The following is a 20,238-nucleotide window of genomic DNA, read 5'->3' on the forward strand; positions in this document are numbered from 1 at the left end:
CCATCTGCTGTAATTACTGACATGGCTGAAGTCAAACTTCCAGGAAAAGTGACATAGAAGAATTCTGACAAAGGAACATACAGGCACTGACATTCACTTCACTTCAAATGGCCACAGTTACATTGCTGCTATTAAGGGGACAATGCGAGGACCCGACCGCTGTATAATGTTTTTACGAAGGGTTGTACATTGGCAACTACCCCACCTGGCGAGTGGTCAGAGTACAGGACATAGACAGACCTTGGGGACCTAGTTGGATGTAGATAGTGCACTTTGAGCTCTATCCAGAGCAGCATTTCGAGTTGTGGGTGGAGTTATCCTTTTAAGGTGGCTAAATGTTTATCAAGGACACTGAAAGGCAAGGACCAAATACTAGTGTCAGCTCAAATCATTTTGTCTGCTTATGCCCCAGGCAATAAAATCTAGATTGTAAGCTTGACTGTGCCTGAACCTTTCTGTGCCCAGCACTGTGTAACTGTGTATGTGTTATACAAATATAGATAAAAATATTATGATCTTCATAGAGTAGTGGTGTTAGATTGGGTGCTCAGCTGTTATTGGGGTACTCCTACTACTAAAGAAATTTTGCATTGTAGCGATAGGACATTATTGTGGATAAATACCTGGACTTGTGTATGATTCTATCCTTAATATCACCTACACAAATTACTGCATATACACTTATCTACATATATAAGCACCTCCATATACCCACTTCCTTCACTCCTAATCCCCCAGTTCTCCCCTGTACCCCAGTTGTATATCAGCTGCTAGTACTGCTGCATATGACTGTGGCTTACTGTCAGACCATCTTCCCACACGTCACATATTATATTGTATGCAATCCATTCAGCACACTGCTCTTGGCTTGCATACTATTTATAAGACCTTGGCAGCAATAGTGTTACTGGGTTGCACCCTTCCTTTCACTAACAGTCTAGTGCAAGAGAGAAAAATCATCAGGTGACGTGTGTGTGTGTGTGTGTGTGTGTTTAATTACAGTGTTTTAATTAAGTGTTTTCCCAGACTATTTTTTTAAGGTGTGATACACAAAATATATAGAAGAGAATGGCAATTGAAAGCTAAATCATAGTCTTTACGTTCTTACTAGCAGCACAAATGATATCTTGGGCTATGAAACAGATTTGCACATTCACCAGGCTGTGTTCAGTGAGGAATTTCTGAGCAAACAGCTGTTTTGACATTCACGGAAAGGTTGGACGAACCTGCTCACTCTCCTCTCACTCTCCTCTCTGGGGTTAGTTCCAGTCTAAGAGGAAACTGAAATCTGTTTTTTATATATATACTATAACTGCTAATAACATTCACAGTGAAATATGAATATTCCTGAAACTTACCATCTCTTATGATGGATGCACATTTTGTTATGTACACTAGACTTCCTGCAAATGATTTTTGGCCTCTGCTACCGATGTAATACCTACCAATAGAGGGTTTTCTGTATGTGAGTGTAACGCCCCCTTGTGGCGTTATAGTAAACCAGACACCCCAGTGACTCAGGCTGGTTGCTATGTTGACAACACACACCAGCCTGCTATAGTGAGAAGAAGGAGAGTTAATAAACAAAGGAGAATTTTAATTTGCTCAAGGGATTGGACTATCCTCATCTATGTACTTCGTCAAAGCAAATAAAGAGTATTTATCTGAGGGGGTGCTCTCCCAACTATATGTATAAATCGAAGAAAATATTGTAAAATAAATCACAAAAAAGAAGACGTTGGCTCTTGAGGCTCTCCAGTCCACTAGTATATTTAGTATAAAACATACTTGCCTACTTTAAGGCAGTGCAGTCCGGGAGAGGGGCGTGACTAGGGGGCGGGGCACGGTCATCACGTCATTTTGGCCCAGCCCCCTGTGACGGAAATAACTTTTTGTTGCGGGGCCAAAATTACGCGTTTCACAGTGAAACGCGTTATTTTGGCCAGGGAATTGCGGGATGCGGGCGACTTGCCTGCTCTCCCGGGAGTCCTAGCGACCCACCCGTATTTCGGGCGTCTCCCGGACATTCCGGCAGAGCAGGCAAGTATGGTATAAAAACAAATTTATTAGGTATTTAAAAACAAAATGTTGTCTAACCAGGTCTCGCAAGGCGAATATATTAAAAACCAGATATGTGATAAGGTGTAGAAAATAAGTGTAAATAAAAATAAAAACAAAGCAAACAAACCCTTCAGGGAAGCTAGTTTAGGATGATGTGTAAATATTATTATCCCAATCTTTGTAAATGCTGATATAGAGGTTATTTATTAAGAAGTATTAATTGGGATCCATAGTCACAAATAGCATCATATTGTTCTTTATTGTAACAATGCGTCTAAAACAATGAGTTCTAGAGAAATATATTCTCTTATGTATATCATTTAATTACACATCATCATTTTCATATTTACAGAGTTGCAGCACTATTGTTTCACTTGTATCATTGGAAATAGATGCCAGGTCTCCTTTTAATTATAAACCACAAGGGATAATGTGAATGGGGCTATCTACAGTTGTGATTGCTTATATCCAGATTGATAGATATTGAGAAGTATATTAGTCAGAAAAACGACCAAGTAATATTGTAATGAAATTTCACTACAGGATTTATATAGAATATAGTTTTCCCAATAGGTGTTTGAGATTATGATGCAGCGTAATAAGACCTCTCCATCTGCTGCATCATATATTAATATGAGTCTAACTAATTATATACACCTCAAAGGGCATTGATTAGGTCTTATAATGGATAATCCTATCTTCTGTTATGTGGTATGAAATCCACTGGTAGGCATTGCGCTAAATATAGCTTCACCTTCCTCTGATTTTAAACTCTATCCCCTGTTGCCTCTATTAATCCTATGCGGCAGTGTTCCCAATTAAACCATGACTATTATCACAGCCGTTATTGGTATATTCGTTAGTTTGAAGTAGACGCAGCTACTCGCCTCTTGCTGGCTTCCTACTTCTGGGTCTGTTTCAGAGGGGATTAAGACAGAGGAAAAGTGCAGGAAAAAGATATAGGGCCTGATTCATTAAGGTACTTAAATTAAGAAGTTTCTTATTGAAGTCTCCTGAACAAAGCCATGTTACAATGCAAGGGGTGCAAATTAGTTTTCCGTTTTGCACATAAGTTATATACTGACTGTTTTTTCATGTAGCACACAAATATCAACTTTAAATTTCACTGTACAAATAAGCTATCAAGTATTTGTGTGCTACATGAAAAAACTGCCAGAATTTAACTTGTGTGCAAAACAGAATACTAATTTGCATAGACAGAAGAGAGTTGATGTGAAAGCTGGGGACTTGGAACAGTGGAGGTGGGTGTAACAGGGGCCCCGGCATTGTCCAGAAGCGAGTGAGTGTCGGCTGCGTCCTAGAGATAAACACTAGTGTTCCCTAAATAAGTGGGGGAGCCCCATAAGGGGGAGGACCCCCAAAAGAGAAAGGGGGTCACTGCATGCAGCATTGTGGCTGTATATACAGAGGGGAGGATTCTCCAATCCCAGAGAAGGGGAGAACTCCATATCACTAAAGAGAACCCCAAGAGAGAGAGGGGTACATTTTGCATGGAAGAGACCCTAGAGAGAGGGTTGGTGCAAGAGGCTGTGTAGCAGCAGTAGAGAGCCCAGGGGCTGAGAAAACACAGAAAAGTGTCAGAGCCCAAGGGCTGAGAGAACACAAAGAAGTGGCAGAGCCCCGGGTCTGAGAGAACACAGAAAAGTGTCAGAGCCCAGGGGCTGAGAGAACACAAAGAAGTGACAGAGCCCAGGGGCTGGAATCAGCCCTGCAGAGGAGGGGTGAGCTGCAGTTGGGAGTTACACAGCGTGTGTCAGAACTGCATTGAGGAGAAGCTGTCTGCTAAAGGGAAATGTTGCCTGTCCGCATCCATGTGAATGATCCCTGCAGAGAAGGGTGAACTACAGTGAAATATTAAGTACTGGAGTGTGGGAGACATGTGAACAGAACTATGTAATATAACATCTCGATTACATTTAGAACTGTTCTGGAAAGAGTAAGGAGCTGTATATATTTCTGTATTGCTGCAACCATTATGATTATCGTGCTGGAGGAAGAGGAGTGTAAATAAAGAGTTGAGTTTGTGATAGAGATGGTCTGGTGCCCTAATAATTGTGACTTTTATTGCACTGCACCACAAAGTGACATCACCTGTGTCCCACTACTTACAAAGAAACACCTGCACATGGGTTTCCCCTGGTCACTTACATCTATGCCCACCAGCTAGCCAGGGCTAGAGAAGGAGGTGCACTGCCTAACCTGCGCACCCCACACTACACACAGTGACAGGGGGTTAACATGTATGTCTGTGTTAGCAACATAAAGACAGATAAGACGATCTCGGCAGCATCTTGGTTCCCACATTCATGGACACAAAATTCAAGGACACAATAGATTCGTCATGTGATTTAGAGGAAAAAACTAATTTTATTTTGCAGAGTATAAATACTGTACAGAGCATTATATTATGGTGTTTACATCTTGGTTCTTCAAAATCTGCTTCTGAAGACAATTTTATATATGGCATAGTGCAGAGGTGAATTTCTAAAATGTAATGTTCCAGGCAGCTTGGTTTTGTGAACAGGTGTTTTGTCAACGCCGCTTGACCCTGAAAATCACCCCTGAAATAATGTAAATGCTGGTGTCAATTATTAGAATATTATAAGGCACAGAAACGTGAAGTGGCCAAATAACTGGGCTAGCAAAAGCAACTTAGTTGCAGGCCGGTGTCGTTGCCAGTCACTATGCACAGACAGACTTTACATGCAGTGAGTTTCAGCGATATAGATGATTCCTAATAAGCAGAAAATTTAGTAGGAGGAATTTTATTCCTTACAATACTTGAGTATTTTAGTGACTATGAGCCTTTTTTATTTTAATTTTTATTATTATTTTTACACACAAGAAGGTCTGTGCTGATGATCTCATCCTAGGGGGGCAGCATCATCAGATACTCCTTCTAGAGGTGTATCTGTGGCTCCTCTTTAGTATAATACGTAAAGAGTGGTAACAGCCCTTACTATGCTATGTCTTTGCCTGCCCACCCACTACAGAGAGGCACAATGGGGAGATACGTCTCAGTCTTCTCTCGCACTGGGACGTAAGTACTTGTACCGAACATGCGCAGTAAGTAAAAGCGCATTTTACGCTTACGGACTTGCATCCTAAAACATAACCCCTATGTTCATATGTTTGGACGGGTAGAACTTCAAGGGGATTTCCCCTGTCAATACACTTTTGTTATGAACTCCCATTCCAAGGGATCTGTCCCTTGGAAACTCTGCTATATCCTTTGTTATGCACAGAGGTGACTAGAGACCTCTGCTGATCACGGTCTTCACACAGGTATGAACACTGGAATAAGGGGGGCGGGGATAGAAATAACAGCCGACTCATGATTGGATGGCAGTGGCACCTGTGTGTCGTATCTCTCACCCCTCTGGGGGAATAAACTTGTGTTTAGAGAGACTTTACCTTTGGCATTATAACGGTCACCCTAATGATAATGTTCTTATACACTACTATGTAAAAACTACCCATATTTTGATATTCTCTCTTTTTTCACTTTCATTTGCTTTTTTAAATCAACCTATCTTTCTTTCATGCAGCCAACATCCTATGTGAAGGATAGGGAGGGGACAAATTATGCAGCATTCCGGTAGTTACAAAAGGAGACTGGTCCCTGTTACTCAGCTTATGTGTTTTGAAAACTCCAGTTTTATGTCTGGGTGACATCAAGAACATAACTATAAGGGTAACAGGATGAATGTTTTCTATGTGCTCCATGCTTAGAACATTCCATGTGTACTCTGCTTACCCCCCCTCTCTTACCAGTGTAGATAAGCACTTTTCTATTGTATGTTTTGTCCTTCACTGGGATGAAACAAAGTACATTATAAAGGATGACGATGGTTGGGAGAGAAGGTACCGTCTGGTCTTACTGTGAGTAGTGTTAATTTAGTTTGACAGATCTATTTTATTGTCCCTTGTATAGATTACTGCCCTATCATTTATTTTAAGATACCAGTTATACCAGATTCTTTGACATTGTTCCTTTCATAAATCTTTTCTAATCAGAAATCGCTGACAAATGATGTACTACATATGGTGGCCTTTAATCCTGTCTTTGTTTCGACAGTAAGAGTAATTTTGCAAGTTTTTAACTCGCATTTAACCTTTTGAGATTTTTAAAAATCATGTAAACCCGCTATTTTTTTTAATATAACGAAGGCTTTCATAGCAGAACTGAAGAATATGCACAAAATAACTGGAGTGTTTCTACTTAACGAAGTATTCCCAGCGTTTTTTATTTTACTTCTCTGTCACCATTAGAGATGAGCAAAATCGCTGCACATTTTCTGCTGTTGCTTTGTCGTTCCATGGAATTTCATTCTGCACTGCATTTGTATATTTGCCCTTCGTGGAATTACTAGAGCTGCGTGCCGGATAGAGCTGCGTGCCGGATAGAGCTGCGTGCCGGATAGGGCTGCGTGCCGGATAGAGTTGGGATGGTCAAATAATTTTGCTGTGTGGTTGGGGTAGGACTGAAAACATTTCGGGCCTGATTCATTAAGGAAAAGGCAAAAAAATTAGTACATTTTCACCTGGACAAAACCATGTTACAATGCAAGGGGTGCATATTAGTTTATTATTTTGTACATAAGGAAAATGCTGGCTGTTTTTTTCATGTAGGATGCTAATACTTGATAGCTTTATTTTTATACTGGCAGTAAAAGTTGTTCTAGGACATGCCCTACCCCAATTATAAATCTATCCTCCCATTTTAAATTTAGCTCCCCCTCCAATGCAACATGGTTTTGCCAAAGTTCAAAGTTACTCATTTTTTTTTTGCTTTACTTTCCTTAATGAATCAGGCCCTTAGAGCCTACTTCTGCCAGCAAAACATGCAACATTTTGGGGCCAAATGTGGAACGAGGGGAATATTTTGCAGAACAATTTTAAAGATTTTGCTCATCCCTGCTGTCAGTAAAGGTGGAAAGCTGGTGTGCAATGACAAAAAAATCCCCATGAAACACAGGGTATTTTGCATACCTTCAGTTTTAAAAACTTTGACATATATTTGTATAGTTACTTAATGTAGCGTTTATATATTTTGTATAAATCAGCTAATATTTTGGCTGTAGATTAGCCTTAAATTTAAGGGCTCTCCAGTCAACATCCGTTTGTATTAATGGTGGTGATGATGTTTCAAACATTAGTAGTCGCTGGCCGTTGATTGTGTGTATCATACTGTATTTATAATATTCACAGAGCATATGTCAGCAATGTAGTGATGCACGCTATATATAATATTAGCATTTAAAGGTGTAGTTTATTTAATTAAACAATATTTATGTCTGAGGTTGCTATATGTTCTGACATTTAATGTATCACATAACTGTAATACGCGTCTATGTTTTTATTTATATATTGTATATAATATATACAGCAAATGTACATACCTAGTTGGTCAAATGATTAAAAGTGCAATGGCTGTTAGTTGATGACATAATTACATGCATACAGGGTGGCATGGCTTGGTAAATGCAGATTCAATATGGCAGATGTAGAAATAGGAGATGGTACGAAACATTTTGAGAAGAGCTTCTGGATGGTCCTACAGGTCAGTAGTTTGCAGGTCAACATGGTCACAGTTACCCAGACTGTCCATTAGGAGCCTGTCAGAAGGGGAAAGTCATGAGATTAATAAGAATGAGCCATTTGTCCTTTGTCTGTATCAAATAATTAGTGTGCCTATTCTGGGCTCCACAGCTCTTGTATTTGCTTTTGTGGCCTTGCTCTAGATTTGCCAAATCTGACTCCAGAGTGTCCCCATTAGCCTAGCTCCAGCTTGTCTCTAAAGCCAAGACCAGTTGTCAGCTCCAGAAACACTTCCTCCAGTTCCGGGGCTGCTCTAGAACAGCTCCTCACTGCTGCTCCAACTACTTTTCACAAGCTCCAAAGATATTCATAAATGGAATATTTTCTTATGTTTAGTGTCAATTTTAATTAAACATAGTAATTATCTCGGGGAGCAGAAGGCCAAGCAGCTACTGAAGCTGAGCTTCACCTCCAAGCTCCAGAGGTCTGCTTCATTCTGGTTGTGGCTCCGCTCCAGTATGCCAGTTCTACTCTGGCTTTGGAGCATAAATTGGTATGCTCTGCACCGGGTCATAAAACTGGCTCCTAGTTTTGGAATTGGCGCTGTACCTTCTCTTGCTGTATTTTCCCTCTACATAGTAACATAGTAACATAGTTGATGAGGTTGAAAAAAGACACCAGTCCATCAAGTTCAACCTATTTTGGATCTCCTGCGATCCTGCACTTATATTTGAAATTAATCCAGAGTAAGCAACCGCCAATCTGTTTCAATTTTGAAAATCCCCCCAGACTCAATATTGCAATCCAATTTTTACCCTATATCCACTACTATCCTTTATTTTAAATTAACGGTCGTATCCCTGGATACACCTTTCCGCTAAAAATTTGTCTAACCCTTTCTTAAACATATCTATTGAATCTGCCATCACAACCTTCCCTGGCAATGAATTCCATATCTTGACTGCCATTCTGACTCTATCCTGCTATTATCTGTTTCTCACAGTTTGGACCTATATATTGTATTTCCCTTCAGTTGTTCAATCCTCCTGCCCACCCCAGGTCTCTAATTTCTTGTCCATTCTGCTGCCCACATACTTTAAAGGACTCTCACTATATTTTTTTATTTTTCCTTGGTATTTGTCTTATGTGAATACTAAGAGATGACTATAACATTTGTGTATAAATGGATTTACTTTGTGTCTTTGATGGAGCTAGTAAGTCTATTTGTAGACCTAACAATTTAGTGAAGTTCTGCTGTTTGCTTTCTCGTCTGCAGAATTCTTGTATCTCCTCCCAGAGCTATTGTCAGTCTAATTGACATGTGATAATCCTCCCACAGAAGAATAGTTTAAGGCACATCCCCTAATGGCAATAGATGTGTAATATCATTGGGATATGATGTCATTCAGGGAGTGACCAGGTCCACAAAGGTACAAAGATATATGTTAAGCACAATATGTCTAGCAGGTACCTTCTCCTGTGCTTGTATTAGCATGAAGGAAAAAAAAATTGAGGTTAGTGTCCCTTGAAACATGTGATTGTCAGGTACTGCTACTTATAGGTCTGTGTGTATTTTGGTCTTACAGTCTCTGGAGGTCGTCACACGTGTCTTAGTCAAGTTACCTCTTCATTGACGTTCTCCCTTTCGTGATTTCTTTGTTGGTTGTTTACAGCCACGGAAAGCTCCTGTATCTCTCAGCTGTTGCCCACGGTACTGAGCTGGGCTTGCACAAGTGGCATCTGGACGAGAGCGACTACTATCCATCCACCTACATCCAAATAGACAGTGTTACCATTGGATGAAGGAAAGTTATGGGACACATGATGTGTGTGTTTCAATAAACTGGTGTATCTGGAATAGACTCACCTTCTTACAGCTGCCAGTTGGCAGCTACATTGCCAAGGATTATTTGCCAGTGTCAGATTTTGCAGGGTGGAGAACGGGGCGTTGGCAGGAAGCAGGGTTAGCTTGTTTCCTTCAATATTGAGTGTCTTTAAGGTTGTGACTCCAACAAAAGCTTTTTCTGAAAACTAAACCAAAAATGTGTGGGTTTGGCTGCAACTTAACAAACATTCCATCTTCCCTGCTCGATTTGAGTGTCTACATCCTCCTCTACAGCTTCCTCACCCCCTCCTTGTGCTCCCCACCTTCCTTTGCCTTCAACGGGAATCTCACTGGAATTTTCCACCTTTTGATTGTGAGTTGCCCATGTAATCCCAGACAAACTCTTTGATAATAAAAGGAAAGAATTATACACCAACCTGCCCATTCGTTATTAGTGGGACTGTTATTTCCCTAATACAGCATGCTTTGGAAAGCCATTACCTCTTTTGAAAGTTGCTCTATGAACTAATCAGATTTAGGTTGCTAGTTTTGCAAGGAGCAAAGCAGGTGCCCCTCCTCCTAGCCTCCTGAATCGCAGACAGGGGTTGCTTTGTGAACCACCAAAAAACTGCTGCTTTTGAGCCATCATGTCAATAAATAGACTGTTCTGGATGGGAAAGAAATTGCCCTTCCTTTCCTAACCAGGAGAAAGGAGAGTTTATAGTTTGAAAGGTCAAAATTAACTCTTTCATCGCCAATTTAGCCACAGTCACGCATACTAAATTGTACGGAACAAAAAAACAGGTATCGTCCGTTTATTTGCAGCAACATGTAGTTCCTTGTTGCTGCGCCACAGAAATTAATTACAGTTATTTTTGTCAGTAGGAGAAGCAACCACAGAAGCAGCATGTGCGACCAGGCATACGTGTTAAAATTATGCTATCTTGTATCAATGAATGACTCTTTAACAGCTTATAAATTATCCTCCCCTTGCTCACCTTCTCCACACCCATGTTGTCCATGGACATGGATTCCATGTATCGACCAAAGGACTGGAAGGCAAAATCAGGAATGACTTTAATAGGGTTTCGGGATATCTTGAAATCCTCCACTACCCTCAGCTTACTGATGGTGGTCAGTGGGTAAGAGGTCAGCTGGTTTCCATCAAGGTGGAAGATGGCCAGGTTTTCCACTTCGTCCAAGGATCCTGGCTGCAGCGTGGTGATCTCATTATCAGACAGGTACAGCCAGCGCAGGTCCTTAGCGCCAGCGAAGGTCCCTGCTTTTAATTCACGTACTTTGTTGCTGCTCAGCTGAAAGATAAAAAGATTGAAGAGTGGCGAGAGCAGTCCCTTGGGTAAGTCAATGATTTTGTTGTGATCCATGTATAAATAAGTCAGCTCAGACAGTTCGTCAAAGGCACCGGCACCTATCACGCTGATATCGTTGTGGGATAGGTAGAGGTAGACCAGCTTCTTCAGACCTCGAAACGCCCCGCTTGAAACCTCTCGGATTTGACAGTGCTGCAGGTGCAGAGACACCAAACCTTTTATTTCTTTAAACGAGCTGGGAGCCAACACGGGAAAGTTATTTTTCTGCAGGTTCAGCAGACGAGTTTGTTCCGATACCTTCGGAGTCTTAGTTAAACCTGCACTGTAGCAGATCACATGCTGCAGGTCTCCTCCATGACAGTGACAATTTGTGGGACATGCCTGTAGATTGAGGCAGGCAGCAGCTAGTACGCTGAGTATGAGAAAGTACCCGAGGTGTTCCATGGCTAGCGCAGAGCACTGGCAGTCTGGGCGAGACCTTCACACACAGACCTATTTGTATCATATTAAATGAAAAAAAAAAAGCAGACAGCAGCCAAACAGTGATGTGGAGGAGGCAGATTTTGGGAGGTGAGTGTGAATTTAACCCACTATGAGTCAGAATGTGAACCATATAAATCTTAAGGTACTAAACTAAGAAGTACCTGTGAGAAGCAGTTATTTTCCAGGAGGATAAAAATGTTTACATTATTTTAACATTGCAGAGTTCTGCTTTCCTACCCTTTGCCTCTGGATTTCCTATTATAGCTCTTCTGAACTGTTGTATCCCCATTTTTCTGAATTGTCCCCCACAAGCTGATCATCTCCAGTTTATGGGCCCTTTAGAGGAAGTAAACCTGTACAAGGATATTCCAGTTTTCACCTACTTGTCACCAATATACATACATAAATACATAAATATATATATACAAGTTAACCCGTGCATGATACTCATGCATTCTAGTCAAATCAATCTACTTAAGGTGTTAAAAAGGTTCTTGTCATGCATTTGGGCCTAGCCCAGGCCACCTCAGGGGAAGAGCGTTACTTCCCGACGCAAGCGCCCTTTTTTAACGTGGTATTGTCTACATGTCACCACCTCATCATTTTTCTCCATCACCTCATCCTTCATCTTCATCGCGACATCCTTCATCAAGCTACTTAAGGTGTTAAAAACTCCCCACTGTCACCCCCGGCAACCACCAACCACTCCCAAATGTCACTTTTCCTTCAAGAAATATATAGGTCAGTGTATAACTCTGCCCAGCAGGTGGCGCTGCAGCTTGTTTTTTTTTTTTCTACACACGCCACTAGGCATTTATATAGTAGATATTGGTCGGGACTTGCGCCATTTAAGTTCACACGAACTTGTGTGGTCTCACTGTCGCAGCCGGTTAAAAAGCTTTGTACAGTGGCCCCCATCTTAAATGTTTATATGCTTTGATCAAGACACATACAGTATGTAGACAAACCAATTTCCCTACACCCAGCTCAGATATCAATGATAGTCAAGACTATCCGAAGCTCCATTCAAGGAGGTAAACGATTAATATGCAGCCACTCAGGGGCTTTAAAGGTAGATGTACGCCTGGGCTGTTTTTTTTCATCAGATGTGCATTATCGTACTGTGCATTCTTGCCAAAATTGGATACGTTCGCATTAATATTTTTGCATATCTGTGACATACTGTCTCAATTAAGGGTCTGGGAGGACCCATGCGGTCTGCTTGAGTTGACGCTACTCTCCTAGAGGCACGGAGTCTTATGGAGAGGGAAGTATTCTCCAGGGACCCGCGCAAGGGAGTTTGGACTTTGCGGCTCCCTAACCGCAGGTCACGGTTTTCAAGGCGGGCTACAAGTGAGAGGAGAACCAGGTAACTGAAGCAGGACGGATGCTGATAGAAATTGTGAAGAGATTTGAGAGAGTCTGCTGGAGCGATGATGTCACATCCATGAGGATGAAGATGGTGACACATACTAGCAGTTGGCGCTACTGAGTACTGAGGCGCAGAGTCTAACACGGCACTGGTTTTCACCAGGGACCCCCGCAAGGAAGTTTGAACTCTGCTGCAGGAGGTGTGCAGGTCAAAACCAAGAGACAATCACAGCTAAAATCAGAAACAGGAGAATGGTCAGGAAGCCGAGTAAGAACCAGGAAATCACTCTAAGCCAGAATCAGAAGCCAAAGGAGAAGTCAAGAACAAGCTGGGCTCCAAGTCCAAATGATCAAGAGTTACACAGGAACCAACGCTGAAAAAAGGCAGAAGACCAAATACTCTGGCACCCAAATGGTGTCAGAGTGATCTTTAAATAGAGGGAAGTGTTCCCTGATTGGTGCTGCAGTTTTCGGCGGTAAGAATGCAACTAACCGCTAAACAGAAAGATAGTCTATTGTTGCTTTGTGACGGAACGCGATGCCCTGCACATGCGCGCGGATCGGGACTGGGGAATGTCTCTTGTCGCTATGCGACAAAATACCAAGCTCTGTGTTTGCATGCGAAGAGAAATGGAGAATTTCCCGTCGCTATGCAGCGGAACGCGGGCATCGCATGGGGACAGACATACCTCCTAGAGGCGGAAGCAGGACGGCGCCTGACAGTACGCTCTCCTCTCTTCTTAGTCAAGGTTTGTAAGGTCGCTTCCCTCTCCTTCTTAAACTTAGCCAATCTGGGCCATAACCTTTCCAGTCGATGAGATATTGGTGGCGACATCTGGAAATACAAAAATATAAAATCCCATTGATCTTGTACTCCTCCGCCAGTCTCTTCACAAATTTGTTTAGGATGAGCTGCTTTAACAAAGAAATGTGAAAGACGTTATGAAGGAGGAAGGTGAAGTCTGAACGTGACTGAATTAATGACTTGAGTGAACTAAAAAGGCCCAATATAACGAGGAGCGAGCTTCATGGTAGGAACTCGAAGTATAAAATTCTGTGTGAACAACCACACTCTGTCTCCAACTTGAAGGCTAGGAACCGGTCCACGGCGACGATCAGCGCTAGACTTGTAGCATTGAGAGGATTCCAATAACTTGGATCTAGCTTGATACCATGTTCAGGAGAAATCCTGAATGAGATTCTGCATGGCCGGGAGAGCTAAACCAGGTTGAGAAAGTTCAGGAAGGAGGGGGTTTAGCCCGTAGGTAAGAACAAGTATTCCCTTGAGATTAATGAAATGAGCCAGTTTGGAAAATCTATTCACTATTACCCAGATGGTATAGAATCCATGACTAGCTGGTAGGTCGGTGACAAAATACATAGAAATTCTAGTCCATGGTCTCTCTGGAATAGGGAGTGGCACCAGAGGTCCTGATGTTGAATGCCTAGGCGTCTTATGTTTAGCACAGACTTCACAAGCAGAAACATAGGCTTGAACATTTTTACAGTCAGTGTAAACAGTAACAGCATGCTCAGCCCCTCTAACAAGTGTCTCCACTCCTCTAAGGCAGTCTTAAAGACCAATAACTCTTTATCCCCGATTCTGTAGTTTTGTTCACTAGTAGAGAGTCTTCAGGAACAAAAACCATAGGATGAAACTTCCCATTAGAATCTTTCTGTGAAAGAATGGCTCCTATATCAATGGAGGAAGCATCAACCTCAGTGTAGGAAGGCACAGACAAATCAGGTTGTTGCACAATAGGGGCGGAGGAGAATGCCCTTTTTAAGGACTGCAAGGCACTGAGAGCAGTTATTGGGTAGATGAGAGATAAAATGCCTATAATAATTGGCAAACCCAATAAAACGTTGAATCACCTTGAGACCCAAAGGTTGTGGCCAATTGAGGATGGCGGCTACTTTCCCCGAATCCATGGATAGGCCGACACCAGACACGATATAACCCAGGAAATGAGCCTGAGAAACCTCAAAAGCACACTTCTTCAGTTTGCAATATAGATGGTTGAGAAGTAGTTGAGAGAGGACCTCCTTGACGTGACCTCGGTGAGACTCTAGATCCTTGAAGAATATTAAAATGTAATCTAGGTAGACAACCACGAAGAGATATGATAGATCTCGAAAAATCTCATTAATCAACTCCTGGAAGACAGCTAGGGCATTGCACAGGCCAAAGGGCATCAATAGATATTTGTAGTAGCCATCCCAGGTGTTAAAAGCGGTCTTCCATTGATCGCCCTCACGGATCCTAATCAAGTTGTAGTCCCCTCAGAAGTCTAATTTGGTGAACCTTTGCATGTAATTTGGCACCTTTGATTCGACCGAATAGTTCAGAAACAAGAGGTATCGGATACCTATTCTTCACGGTAATGGCATTGAGTAATCTGTAATCAATACATGGTCTCAGTGAACCATCTTTCTTCTTGAAAAAGAAGAATCCTGCACCAGAGGGTGAAGAAGACTTCCGAATAAATCATTTGACGTTCTCAGAGACATATTAGATTGAGTCTCAGGAAGAGAAAGAGAGTAGGTTCTGCCCCGAGGAATCTTCTTCTTTCACAGAATAATCTCAATGAGACAATCCTAGGGGCGGTGGGGTGGAAGAATCTCAGTGGCAGTCTTGCTGAAGACATCTTCGAAGGAGGCGTACACTGACAGAAGCCTATGACTGGGTTTCAAAACGTGGCATCTGGTGGGGAGGGCAGATAAACATTGATCTCTGCAGAGCGAACCCCAAGAGGTAACCTGAGCTCGTTGCCAATCAAATTGTGGTGAGTGATCCCTTAACCGGGGTAACCCTAAAAGAACCGAAGCCAGACTAGAACACATCTAGAGAGGTGAGAAGACCTGAAGATCTGGCATCCAGGTAAGGAGGCAGGTGCTTTAAAGAAACAGGGCTGACAGGCAATCAGCCAATCAAGTGAATGCAGGGAGTTTTGAAAAGACCAGGTGTGCTAATGCTCAGTTCAGACTGGCAAGATGGCGCCTGCCAGCGCGAGCCGCGGGGACCTGATGAGGAGATGAGTGTGGCTGCAGGACGTAGGTGGGACGCACAGGATCCCGACTGAGTGGCAACGGTTCAGGTGACTGATACTTACAACTTCTTATGCCTGAAGAGACAGAACAATGAGGGAAAAGACAGACAAGTGTAGACCACGCACAATAAGGGAGTGTTCACATGATTGCGACCCGATTAGCTATGGACGCATACACAGGATGCTATGTCTTGCTGGTGCTGGAGGTCTGGCACAATTATACGCAATTATGATGATGCGAAAAACAAAGTAAGAACAGCAATGAGTTGTGGAACACACCAATAATAAAAATTATATAATAATTAATTATAGATTACTATAGCAAACTCTTCTGTAACACCACTTTCCCCAGTGTATCTATGGGGAGAAGTGTGTTTACTTTATTTTACCAAATAGCATTCTTCACCGTAATATCTTCTGTGCCTTCACCTTAGTCAGGATTCAGTAGTATCTTCATTGGGTACTGTTGACTGGATCTGCAACACCAGAGGGAGACTAAGGGAACCCTCTGCCCGCCTACTTATGATTTCAAACACACAAATGAAACCTCAATCCTCCAGACTACTCTTTAGAAGCCACACCAGCAGGCTTACTTGCTGAGGCCTGGACCACTAAAGTTCTTAATTCTGTTTTGTTGGCAAAAATATATTTTACCGTAATATAATGGTTATTCTAGCTCTAGGTGTATTTCAATGGAAACAGTTTAAACGTTAGATAAGAATTTTCAGAGCAATAGTCTAAGATAGCAACAAAATGTATACAGATACTTAAACACAATTTGTATGTTTCCGACCCTCTATTCATTAGCACATTAAGGGGTACCTCTGGCCCACTTTTATATTAGTTTGCATAATACACCATTATCACACTCAACCTTGCTTTAAATAGAATAACATAAATAATGCAATACAATTGAAGAACAAACATAGATGTTCACATCTTTGGTATTGGTATCCGGGAGTGGCAAAGATGTGGATCCTTTCTGCTTGCTCCTGGGTTTGATATACACAAATACAATAGGACTGAATAAACCAATAGCACAGTCCTCAAGAGTCACTTAACTTGACACAGAATTTCAAGTAATAGCACTTCTGATTATCTTTTCGTGATAGAACAATAGATATCTTCTGAAGAGTCTGTGAACAACGCTCCTTCTCTTTCACGTAAGAACAATCCAATATGGATGCTGAAACACAATCATTTTTACTCTGAGGAAAGAACTCACTGTTCCTTTTGCTGTAACCTGTGTCACAATTCACACTTTTTTTCCCACTGAAATGGATTAGCCGTTAGGGTTTTATACAGTTTTCCTCCTTAGTGTCTCAGTCCCAAAGGTTCCTATGTATCACTCCCTGTACTACACCCTTGATACTAAAGCATAGTCCTGCAAAAGGGTTTTTACAAATAAATCTTCAGGTCTTCCCACCAGCTCCCTGTATAACTAATAGTAATACAAGGCTCAGTCCATTAAGTAATATGAAAATCAGTTACTACTTAACCCATTGTTCTCCAGCTTCCACTAGCAGCATGGCTTCTCTCAGGTATGGAGTCTGGCAGCCGCATCCCCTCCTCTCCAAATGGCCTCTTGTTCTCTCTCCTCACTTTCTCCTCCGATCTCTTTCTCTCACTCCCTGGTGCTTTAATCCCCAACTCAGCTTTGCGACTCTGATGGATATTTTCTCTCTCTCGATCTCTGTCTCATGTCTCTCTGCCCGGCTCAAACTTGCTCCTCTCTTAAGTTTCGCCTGTCATTTTCCCAGCATCCCTCACTCTGTTTCTGCTATACATCACCTCTTCGCTTCTGACGGCACCAGCACTCCTCTCCAAGCTTGCCCTGGAGATTTAGTTCTGACAACAGTGAACCAGTCAGTTGCTCATGCGTGGCCCATCACAGATGGCGGCGCTACACTTAATTTCAATTATAGCAGAAATGCACATAATAGACAACCTGTTTCAACAAACTTTACTGTTAATATAAATCACACTTAAAAATGAATATACAATATACTGTAAAAACATTATAATCTCTAAGCACAGATACATTAGATAATGAATCTCTACTTCATCATCTGTGTGGACATTGATTCATACTTTTTACATGTTGCAGTTCAGTTCATATAAGTGTATATTCAGTTGCTTTATACCACAAATTCTTTATCCAATTAGGAGCACTCGGTCTCCGAAATTCTATCAACAGTGTTCCATGTCCCAAAAAGTTTTGTAATCTAGTGCTTAAAACAGAATAGCTCATCAAGCTGTCCCTTAATACAATAGACAGAAGTGAATAAAGCTTGTATGTACCCAAAACCAATGGTGGAAGTGGAATTAAAGAAGCGATGGTATGAAAAATATAATGGGAATGTAAGTAAATGGAATTACGATAGGTTTTACAGTGAAGGCAATAGGAGAAGTAGTGGTATGACGTACCACCATATACACCCCCACTTCCACCACTGCCTAAAACCATATTCGCTTGCATTGTGGTGGCTCCAAACTTCCTGATTTAGATTCATGTGGTAATCGTCGAATTCAGCTCCATCAAGTAAAATGTAGAATTCATGCCAAGGGTGCTGTCCGTGTTGCCCTGCTGATAATTGTACCACTGAAACCCATTGCTATTGGAAACCAGCATTCAAGGCTGGGAGCTCATTGTAACACATGTAATCTTACATTTGTCGACATGGTGAATGATAAATAACCTCACCACCTTCCGTCACCACTCAGTAGTTCATTGCACCACTGAACTCACAAACATGCAGGGTCAAGTGTGATGAGCAGTTAATGTACTGCTCCTCAACTGTGATATCCTGCTCTACGGAGTTCTCATTGAATACATTTTGATTAAACTGGGCTGCTTATACCACAGTTTCAGGGCAGTCCAGCTTTTTAATACATGACTCTGTAGATCTGGACTGTACCAACATACATCTCCTCACTTGTCTCAAGATATATCCCAACTCGACACCTTCGCTCTGCACAAGATCTGCATCTCTCATCCTCTCTCTTTGCATCCTCCCATTCTTGGTTACAGGACTTTTCTGTGGCAGAACCCACTTTGTGGAATTCCCTCCCTCACACAATAAGACTTTCCTCTGGTCTTCAAGCCTTCAGGCAAGCTTATAAGGTTCCTCAAAGTCCCACTTAACCTCCCTAGGTTAACCCATTACCACCCTTTACACCGTTAACCAAACCCTTTGACCAACACTGCTAATGTGACTGGATCATATAACCTAATAAGCACCTTTTACCTTTCGTTCTGGCTGGACCAGTAGCCAATATGTAGCACTTACCCTTATGTATCAAACTCCCATTGTCCTATAGATGCAAGCAAGGCCTTCTTACCTCTCTGTCTGTCTGTATTACCCTGTATTGTTTTATTACTGTGTTTGCTCCCAGTTGTAAAGCACTACGGAATGTACTGGCACTATTTAAATAAAAGTTGATGATGGGATGCTAATTCCTTCATAAACACATGAGCCACACCTCTGTGTAGAAGCCATTGCACAATATGCTTGGTACCCTTGTTTACCCAGGTGTATTTTGTCTACTAACTGTAGTTTCAGTCAGGAACTTTTAAAGTGACCACTTCTTAATTATTGGGGGCATCAGTGCCACCAATTCCACAGCCCTGTGCAGAGAATATTTATCACTCACTTCAGTCTCTGCCCCATTGGAGCTTACAGTCTAAATTCCCTAGAACACATAGACACTGGTCAGTATTTTCAGCAGCCAGTTAACCTACTAGTCTGTTTTTTTGGAGTGTGGGTGGAAACCAGAGCACCCGGGGGAAACTGTAGGAGAACTCGAGAGTACAGAAGTTGGCAACATTATTAAATAAACTAGGTTTGTTTTATTTGGGAAAAAAGTCACCTCAGATGTGACTAAATGAAATATTTAAATATATTCAGGGTCAATACAAAGATTTATCTCCCAAACTTTTCGTACCAAGGACCATACAGAGGACAAGGGGTTATCAATTGTGAATTGAAGAAAGATAGTTTCACCATAGAAAAGTTACTTTACTGTAGGGGTGGTTACGCTGTGGGATTCCTTACTACATTAGGTGCAGATGGTATATTCAGTAACATGAAATAAAAATGAATTGGATTTGTGGAAGACACGGTATTTATATTGCTATAATTATTTAGATGATTGGTACAAGTAATTGTTCTGATTTTGTTAAAAGGTTGCACTCAATAGACCCCTTATCTTTTTTCATCCATGCTGGCAATTGATCTATGAATAATACAAAACAAAAGTTTTCACTGTTTGTCTGTAAGTGTATCTGAGTGTGCATGTAATGTGAGCGGCTGTGAGAGCGGGACCAGCTTGTATTCAGGAGGACGGCAATATATCTGGTCAAGAGAAGGGCCTGATCCACTGGCAGCAGCCTGGCGTGGAGCCCTTGTTCTATTTATACAGGAGGTTGGCATGCCCAGCGCTCAGCCGGTCGGAGACATTTTCTTGGCAAGTGCAATATTTACATTCTCTATTAAAGGTAGTTTGTGGCCTAGCTGTCTGATTCTCAGTGTTTGGCTCACTGCTTGCGATTTCT

The 20,238-nt window shown here is 41.8% G+C and overlaps 2 protein-coding genes across 3 annotated transcripts in view; one reads left to right on the top strand and one right to left on the bottom strand.

Moving 5' to 3' along the window:
- Positions 1-20,238, top strand: part of ACSF2 (acyl-CoA synthetase family member 2) — a 72,226-nt gene that overhangs the window by 40,286 nt on the left and 11,702 nt on the right. The gene's annotated exons all lie outside the window — the stretch shown is intronic.
- CHAD (chondroadherin) lies at positions 4,440-11,233 on the bottom strand. The gene is made up of 4 exons (XM_075177907.1): positions 10,447-11,233; positions 9,491-9,654; positions 9,247-9,392; positions 4,440-7,700 (listed from the first exon to the last, which is right to left on the bottom strand). The coding sequence occupies exons 1-3, from the start codon at positions 11,221-11,223 to the stop codon at positions 9,251-9,253; spliced, it is 1,083 nt and encodes a 360-aa protein (XP_075034008.1). The 5' UTR covers positions 11,224-11,233; the 3' UTR covers positions 4,440-7,700; positions 9,247-9,250.

This window comes from Mixophyes fleayi, chromosome 6 (assembly GCF_038048845.1).
Source record: "Mixophyes fleayi isolate aMixFle1 chromosome 6, aMixFle1.hap1, whole genome shotgun sequence".
Classification (NCBI taxonomy): Eukaryota; Metazoa; Chordata; class Amphibia; order Anura; family Limnodynastidae; genus Mixophyes; species Mixophyes fleayi.

What these genes read in the sequence shown, in the direction of transcription:
- CHAD (XM_075177907.1), bottom strand. Translation starts at nt 11,223, where the DNA reads ATGGAACACCTCGGGTACTTTCTCATACTCAGCGTACTAGCTGCTGCC. An exon ending in ACAACATGGGTGTGGAGAAG is followed by an intron (nt 9,655 to 10,446) that starts GTGAGCAAGGGG and finishes TTTTTGGTTTAG; the next exon opens with TTTTCAGAAAAAGCTTTTGT. An exon ending in CAACTGGCAGCTGTAAGAAG is followed by an intron (nt 9,393 to 9,490) that starts GTGAGTCTATTC and finishes ATTTGGATGTAG; the next exon opens with GTGGATGGATAGTAGTCGCT.